Here is an 8,522-nt window from a genome sequence, read left to right as displayed (position 1 = left end):
AAACAAGCTAACCGAAATCCCTGGAGAGCAGCGGAGGAAAAAATTCTTAATACCAAAGAACAAATTCAGAGTTGGCAGAAGAAGAGACTCAAGGCACCACGGGAAACTCTGCCGTGTTTGCTTCCCCGCCCAACTCCACAATTCCTTTATGCTCCTGAGGACTCCCATAGGGGTCCAGCAAGTCAGGTCCACTTTAATGGCCTTATTTTCTTTTGAATATGGGACACCCCCCAAAAAATGACATTGTTTTTAAGACACATGAGTTGAAAAAAGACATGTGATTCTGGAATTTGTAACATTTTAAATCTAATTGCTAGACGCTATGGTGCCCAGAAAAAGTGTCTGGTGAGTGCATACATATTTGTGTACAAGTACACACACACACACACACACACACACACACACACACACACACGAATGTATATGTATATATAAGTAGTTGGTAATATTACTGAATAATAATAGTATCTTCCCAACTGGATCCATTGATTCAATCTAACAAGTTACGTTTAGGAATGGGAAACTTGAACACAATTTGATTGTTGGATCAGACTGCTTTAGCATTTGTGATTTCCTGAGAAGCCCCATCTTTGGACTAAGAACACCCAGGGAAAGAAAGTTCAAGTGTGCCCTTCCAAGAGTTATAAGGCTCCGTAGTTCTGGCCGGTGGGCCTCTTTTGCAGACACTACAGTCAGACGGCATTATTTCTCATACAGAAAGCTAATAACAAAATTTGGGTCTTAGAAAAAAAAAGGTCACAAGGTGACCACTCTGAGCCAGCAACTGCAGTCGGAACTGCTTGAAGGTTTTGCTTTCCTTTTTCTCAAATGAGTGGTTTGGAAACTTTCACTTTTAATGTTTTCCTGGCCAGCTTGGAGAAAAGCCCATGTGACCACCCAGCTCTACCTTCAAGTATTTCTCCACCAGGACATCCCGTGAAAGCAGCACATACTTTCACTGTGTACCAATTGTATAGACAGAGGGTTATCTAACCGTGGTGAAACGTGACTGCCTCCATACTTCGAGGTCCTCACTCTTTAACAGTCTGGAGGTTTCTACAAGCAGGCATGGAATTACGTAGCAACGATACCTGCACTGAAAAAAATATTTTTGTGATTGCACTTCACAAAGAACATTTTCCCAGAAGCAATCAAGATTTGTACTATTGCCACAAATACACCAATATTCTAATGCCCAAGGAACTTAAGTTCCTTTCCTTGTATCTATGAAGTTTGTATAGGTGTTCCTTCTTCCGAAATAGCTCCCCCTGCTGTCCTTGGCAGCGTCCGTTCAGCAGAGTTAAGACTGCGCAGGGAGTCTGTGGGGTTATCTGTCTCCCTGAAGCTCCACAACTGGACTCGGGAGTCATAAAGAGCAAGCAATTACTGTGGGAGTGGGTGAGGTAGTTTTCTTTTCTTCCTTCTAAATGCTTCTTTCCTTCTCCCTAGCTCCTAGCTTAAGAGCCCAGACACACACACACACACACACACACACACACACACACACACACACAGAGAGAGAGAGAGAGAGACAGACAGACAGACAGACAGACAGACAGACAGACAGACAGACAGACAGATCATGACACACACCCCCTCCCAGTTCTCGCCACCCTGCCACTGTGGGAATCGAGCTTTCTAGAGAAAAGCCTGTTCATCGCTGGACCCCGCTGAGCATATGGAACCAGGGTAGATTGCGCACACCCATCAGGAGGAGGACAGCAGGGTTCAAGTCAGCGGGTCTTTCCTGTTCGCGAGCAAAGGCGGGGTGACGAAGCCCCCAGAAAGGCAGATCCATTTAAGACGAGCGATTTTTACCCCCAGGACAACGTGCAGCAGGGAAACCAGGCGGGGACTAAGATCACCCTGAGTGGCTAGCCTAGGCGCAGAGCTAGGGAAACGCGGGACCTGGGGGCACCAGGCAGACCCCAAGCGCACTGAGTTCACAGCGGCAGCAGATGCTGATCTCTAAGGACTCATTTGCTGCACCTGTTGACGTCCTGCGGGGCTTTAAGTTGGGCTTGGATGGGGGCTGGAGCAAACCCTGGGGAGCCCAGAGAAGTTTGGGGCAGAGCGGGAAAGCGCCTGGCTCTGCGTAGGAATCCAGGAGACTCGGCTCCACCCCTGCAGCAAGGGAAGAGGACAAATCACGAACGACCCGGAGGGGTGGGGGTCAGGAGAGTGGGGACAGTCTCCAGCCACTAGGACACGAAGAGAGCGCGTCCTGGCAGCGGAAGAGTATATTGCTAGCTCAGAGTGTCTGAAGGGAACGAGCAGGAGCTGAGACACGCACAAACGTCCCTCCCCAACTGCCCGCCCCGCACTCCTGGGATTGCGCAGCCCAGAGACTGAAGGGAAGAAGGGCAGTGCGCGGAGCTTGGGGCACAGGTCTTGGGGTCCTCGGAGGCGGCGGGAAGGAAGCAGCCCGGGAGGGACAGGGCTTCCCAGCCGCTGCCCCGACAGCATGAGTTTCCCGCGAGGTTCCCACGACCGGCCGGCGGCGAGCAACTCCAGCCCGTGGTGGCCTCTGAGCGCCGAGGATGCCAACAGCAGCCAGGAGGCAGCAGGGCACCGGGAAGGCAGCGACCCTCCTGGGGATGTTCGCAATGAGGAGCTGGCCAAGCTGGAGATCACCGTGCTGGCGGTGATTTTCGTGGTGGCCTTGCTGGGCAACAGCAGTGTGCTGCTGGCGCTGCATCGCACGCCACGCAAGACTTCCCGCATGCACCTCTTCATCCGACACCTCAGCCTGGCCGACCTGGCGGTCGCCTTCTTCCAGGTGTTGCCACAGCTGTGCTGGGACATCACCTACCGCTTCCGGGGGCCCGACTGGCTGTGCCGCGTGGTGAAGCACCTGCAGGTGTTTGCCATGTTCGCCTCCGCCTACATGCTGGTGGTCATGACCGCCGACCGCTACATCGCCGTGTGCCACCCGCTCAAGACCCTGCAGCAGCCCGCGCGCCGCTCGCGCCTCATGATCGCAGCCTCTTGGGTGCTGAGCTTCGTGCTGAGCACGCCGCAGTACTTCATCTTCTCCGTGATCGAAATCGAGGTGAACAACGGCACCAAAACCCAAGACTGCTGGGCTACCTTTATCCAGCCCTGGGGTACCCGCGCCTACGTGACCTGGATGACCAGCGGTGTCTTCGTGGTACCTGTGGTCATCTTGGGCACCTGCTATGGCTTCATCTGCTACCACATCTGGCGCAACGTCCGTGGGAAGACAGCGTCGCGCCAGAGCAAGGGCAGCAAGGGCTCTGGGGAAGCCTCAGCTCCCTTCCACAAGGGGCTTCTGGTCACGCCTTGTGTCAGCAGCGTGAAGACCATTTCCCGTGCCAAGATCCGCACGGTGAAGATGACCTTTGTGATCGTGACTGCCTACATCCTCTGCTGGGCGCCTTTCTTCATAGTCCAGATGTGGTCAGTGTGGGATGACAATTTCATCTGGACTGGTAGGTATTGAGAACATGGAGACTGAATGTGTGTGTGTGTGTGTGTGTGTGTGTGTGTGTGTGTGAGAGAGAGAGAGAGAGAGAGAGAGAGAGAGAGAGAATTTCATAGTACTTGCTCTTGCTCGATAGTTAAGCTTCTACATGCACAAAAATAAATGTCTTCCATGTCTACACCAAGGAGGAAAAATGAGCAAAAAAAAAAATGCAAATTCCTGAGCCCCCCCCCCCCGTGATACATTAAGGGCCAGGTGTGAGCATCCTAAGTCCACACACTGTGCCTAGACTCACTCACTAGCTGCAAAACAATAGTGACATTTTGCCAAATAATTTAGGCTTCCTGGATACCCTGACTTCAAGCCCGTTGAGGCTCAGGGTGGCTTTTTTTTCTTGGATTTAGGAAATTGCCATAATTAACAGAAAACTTTTGATTAAATTCTTCCAAGGTCAAGGATAGAGACAGACACACTTTTCTGGAAAAGGCTGGGAAAGGGCTCAAGAAGTCTAAACTGGCCTTTAGCTCAAGCATCTTTCCTCATTATAATATCTTCACTTTTCTAACCATGATAACTTTCTTTTCCTGGCACTGCAAAGCTGAAGTGCTGACCGCCTACATTCTTTGGACTCGTTCATTAGTTTCTTTCAGCATGAACTTGCCAACAGAGGTCTGCACACCACACAAATCCACTGTGTGGTCCACTGCAGCTGTTCCCCACCCCACAGGCTAGTTTCCCTTTAGCCCATTCACAACACAGAAACATTCATTTGCCAGGAGGCTATTATTTCATTTTGTGTATTATCATGTATCTTCTATCGTCTTTTAATATGAAAAAAAATTTCCAAACCAAGTGTGGTACAGAAGTGGCCTTGACGAAAACTCTTGTCAGGATACAAACATCTGGGAGAAGTCCTATCTTTCTGTAATTTTAGGACTGAGGCATGGGATATTTGCAACGCATTTCGAGATTATTACTTTTTAATGTTCATAGATTTCATTTCAATGAGTATTTTTGTAGGATACATTGCCAATAACGAGGAATAAAAAGCTAAGTTCTTTTTGCTTTCCTTTTGCCTCTTAGAAGCCTCTCAGAGTACCAAGCCAATTTTGAAATTCTATTGCTCATTGGAATTTGGACATAATTACTAAGATTGTGCCACACATACTGAGGGTGTCTATCGTTGTTAATGCCATGCGTGGCTTGTGGTCACCTGTGCAGCACCTTGCCCTGATGGGAGATGCCATTCTGTAAATATGAATGTCTACAGCAGCAGATCTCACCCTTCCTGATGCTGCGGCCCTTTAATACAGTTCCTCGAGCTGTGCCGACCCCAAACCGCAGCATTATTTTCAGTGCTACTGTGGTTTTGCCACTTTTATGAATTGTAATGCAAACGTGTGACAGGCAGGGTGGTCTTCGGTGGGTGATTCCCATGAAGAGCTTTCTTCAATCCCCAAAGGGGTCACGCCCCACAGATAGAGAACCACTGTTCCACAGTTTAGTTTGCCATGTCAAAAACAACATGATCCAAATCTGTATGGTAATCAGGAGAAATCTGGTGTTTGGTGGTTCAAAGTTCCACTCTGAAAAGTTGTGGTAGTCATGTACTTTACCAGGGGTAACTCAGAATATTGCAAAGTCCTGTTGGAATCTCTAATTCAGCTACTTGGAGCTTTGTTGCTGTCTGCTTTAATTTTGTTATTTTGGGTTTTTTAAATTATGTTTATTATTTGGAACAGGGTCACATAGAATCCAGATGTTTTTGTCACTATAATTTGTTTGAACAACAGTCAAAGATGGTCTTTTAAAAACCAGACCAAATAGCTAATGAGTCACAAACATTCAACTACAGCTAGAGCTCTTTGGAGACTGACTTTTCACTACCTTCTTCCATAGAGTTTTCGCTCATATCTGCTAAACACAGCCTGTATGGCACACTGTGTCCAAGTTATTATCATGAGTAAGATTTCCATTCTGTAAATACCATGCATGTTCACAAAGTCTCCCGCCAATGTACAGTATACAGTTTTTTTTAAATAAATTATTTAATAACATCACCTTCTTGGAATTCCTATTCATTATATTGAATTGCTCTAACAGTGGCAGGTGTAAACTATTGCACTAAATTTTAGGTATTTTTCTTTTACAACCAATTTCCAAAAAAGCACTCATTTCCCTGAAACACCAACTGTTTCCCTAGCAAATAAAATGTTCAGTTTTATACTAACATGGTGCAGTGTGGGAAGTCTTGCTTTAGCTGTTTAAATAATCTCTCCCCACACTTTTCCCACAGATTCAGAGAACCCTTCTATCACCATCACGGCGTTACTGGCCTCCTTGAACAGCTGCTGCAACCCATGGATATACATGTTTTTTAGTGGCCATCTCCTGCAAGACTGTGTCCAAAGTTTCCCATGCTGCCAACGCATGGTACAAAAATTCGCCAAGGATGACTCCGACAGCATGAGCAGAGTGCAGACTTCTCACTCCAACAACCGAAGCCCAACAAACAGCACAGGGACATGGAAGGACTCGCCTAAATCTTCCAGGTCCATTAGATTCATCCCTGTCTCCACCTGAGCCACACAGGCGTGCAGCCTGACTCTTGGGGCAGGGATGGGGAGGTGGGGTGGGGACAGATGGGCAGCAAGGCTTTCTGGTCCATTATCTCTGAACCCAGCTAGAGATCCTAAGAACGGATGAGTTTATGTGAGACAGCCACGGATCAGCTCAATGCACACATTGTCTCTAGCTGTGTTATCCTCATTGCTGTGACCGGAAGCTGCAAAGACTATTCACAAAAATGTGCTACACTGAAATGTGTAAGCCCTCTAACCATACTGACTTTATATTTTGTGGGTGACGGATGTTTGTTGTTGTTGTTGTTGTAGTATTTTTATTTCTGACATAAGTCATGTGATGTACACTGTTTCTTAACAAAGTGTATTCATGATTTAAAGACCTGTGTTGCTGCTGTCAACTTGTACATCACAAAATGGAGCATAAGGGGCAGGAGGTTTGGGTTGAGAATGAACAGGAGGTAACCTGGTACCTGGAAGGCCTTCTTCCATAGTCCTGACCTTCTATTGGCTTTGAAGAGCATGCTTACTAAGAGGCCAATAATTTGTATAAGGGAGACCACCCTTTATGGGGGCCTAGAGGAGGTGACTACAGACATTCTCTTGGATATTGGATATTTTACACATACGCTGACCAGCATCATAAGGAGTCCTGTGCTGTGCCAGATGTTACCACCACATACCTACTTGGTAAATCCAAATTTATAGATTTTAAAGTCTCCTAGATTAAAGATGCTCACCAAATGTTTGATTTAAAGTACTTTGCTGGTTTTGGACTGTACGATGGGCTCGATAACATTCACCTCAGAGGACTGTTGTGAGGATGAAATGAAATTAGATGTGTGACTGTTTAAAAAAAACAAAACAAAAAAAAAAAAAAAAAAAAAAAAACACCAATGCCATCAATTGGCAAGCTAGTTGTTTTCACTCTACCCTTGGGATCTTCAGAACTACAGCTTTTTTATTTTTTTTTTTTAAATTCCAGCTTATTTTTTCACTAACTAGCATTTGTTGTTTCGTGTCTGGGATGCGGACTCCAAAGATTTAAATATAGATCTGCTGACTCACTGTAAAGTCAGCCACTACTGAGCCAGGCTCGCCCATGTCAAAGAAGTCTTCCAGCACAGAGCTAGACTCGCTCTCCATGCAGATAAGCCCACGCCAGCCAAGATCATCACATTCTTTCATTTCTCATTGAAGAGAAGTTCCAACACTCCTTGGCTGTGGGCTTTGCATTTCTTTCTTTCTTTTTTATCAATGAGACTCTGCTGTCTGGTTAGTTCAAGATCAAGTGATGGTTTGATGATGCATCACAAATACTTAGCAACTCACAGTAATAGTTGCTTTTAATAGTGTTATCGGACTTCCCTTTCTTTAACCCTGCAGATAAGAGGCCATTGGCTGGAGGGCACCACAGTAACTGAATCCACCAGCTTCACTCCTCTTCATTCTGATGCATTTCCAAGTTCTCAGCCCTCACAATCTCTGGGTTGATAGGTCAAAAACTGTTTCCAAACATGTGGGAGAGATTGTTCCCTTAGGTTTTAGAATTCTTCTTCCGAAAATAAAATTGGGCTGTGACCTGGAAAAGCCTTTTAATCTCCAACACTGAAAAAAAAATCACACCAAGTAAGAATTGTGTGTGTGTGTGTGTGTGTGTGTGTGTGTAAATCACAGTTCAGCCTGAGCCATCAACACCAGCAACTATAACTTCATTATTTGAATTATAACAGCATGACCACAAAGCCTGTCTCCATTAGATGATAAGTCTATTTGACAATGTCTCTTTGGTTATTAAAAAAACTAAAGTTTTTAGATTAAATGAGAGCCTACTTTTTCTAAACCCATTTCCAAAACATTCCAAAGCTGCTTTTTTTGCATGATTTTTGTTTCCAAATACCAGCATGTGCCTCCAACTTAAACATTTTCCATCTGACCTTTTTCCTAGGAGAGTCTCTGGAGTGACAGCAACCTACTCACCAGGGTTTTCTCCCCCTTTCTTAAAGTAAAAAAGTGTCACAACAGATATGGCAGTCTGGCTTTGCAGAAAATAGTTTTTATTGTATATGCTCATCGTGGAATCCTGTTATTATCTCCTTTTAAACGTGTCGAGAGATTAAGAAGTGGTCTGGGAGCCTAAGAACCGAGATACTAGAGTAACCCTCTGTGGTTTAGGTAAAGAAAAAACTTATTACCTAATGCTAAGCCTTCCAGATGTGGGGCACCCAGAGCCAGCATGCATATAGCCCCGAGCAACAGTCTGCATTGGAAGAGGCCAGCTTTCTGTCTCAGAAGAAGGGAGCTGTAGGTTAAAGAGAGGAAATGTTGTGGAATGGAAAGCTCTCCTCTTCTTGACTAAAGGGAAGATCTGAAATTCTAGCGCATGCTCGATGGAGTTTGCAGTCCAGCGGAAGTATTTCACTCTATGTTATCTTATAGGCTATCTGAGGGAGGGCCCTGCAGGTATAACACTAATGGTCTATGTGAGTATTAGA

The 8,522-nt window shown here is 46.0% G+C and overlaps 1 protein-coding gene across 1 annotated transcript; it reads left to right on the top strand.

Annotated features, from left to right (window-relative positions):
• Positions 1-2,364: 2,364 nt before the first annotated feature.
• Positions 2,365-6,055, top strand: Avpr1a (arginine vasopressin receptor 1A). The gene is made up of 2 exons (XM_051176162.1): positions 2,365-3,452; positions 5,742-6,055. Exons 1-2 carry the CDS (start codon positions 2,465-2,467, stop codon positions 6,026-6,028), a joined length of 1,275 nt encoding a protein of 424 aa, XP_051032119.1. The 5' UTR covers positions 2,365-2,464; the 3' UTR covers positions 6,029-6,055.
• The last annotated feature ends 2,467 nt before the right edge of the window (positions 6,056-8,522 follow it).

The sequence above is a fragment of the Phodopus roborovskii genome, unplaced genomic scaffold (genome assembly GCF_943737965.1).
Source record: "Phodopus roborovskii unplaced genomic scaffold, PHOROB, whole genome shotgun sequence".
Classification (NCBI taxonomy): domain Eukaryota; kingdom Metazoa; phylum Chordata; class Mammalia; order Rodentia; family Cricetidae; genus Phodopus; species Phodopus roborovskii.
The sequence above is the reverse complement of the archived record's forward strand: the minus strand, read 5'-3'. Positions and strand labels throughout refer to the sequence as shown.

Excerpts from the sequence above, each read along its gene's own strand:
- Avpr1a (XM_051176162.1), top strand. The coding sequence starts at position 2,465 with ATGAGTTTCCCGCGAGGTTCCCACGACCGGCCGGCGGCGAGCAACTCC. Across the intron at positions 3,453-5,741 it reads TGACAATTTCATCTGGACTG|ATTCAGAGAACCCTTCTATC; the intron begins GTAGGTATTGAG and ends CTTTTCCCACAG.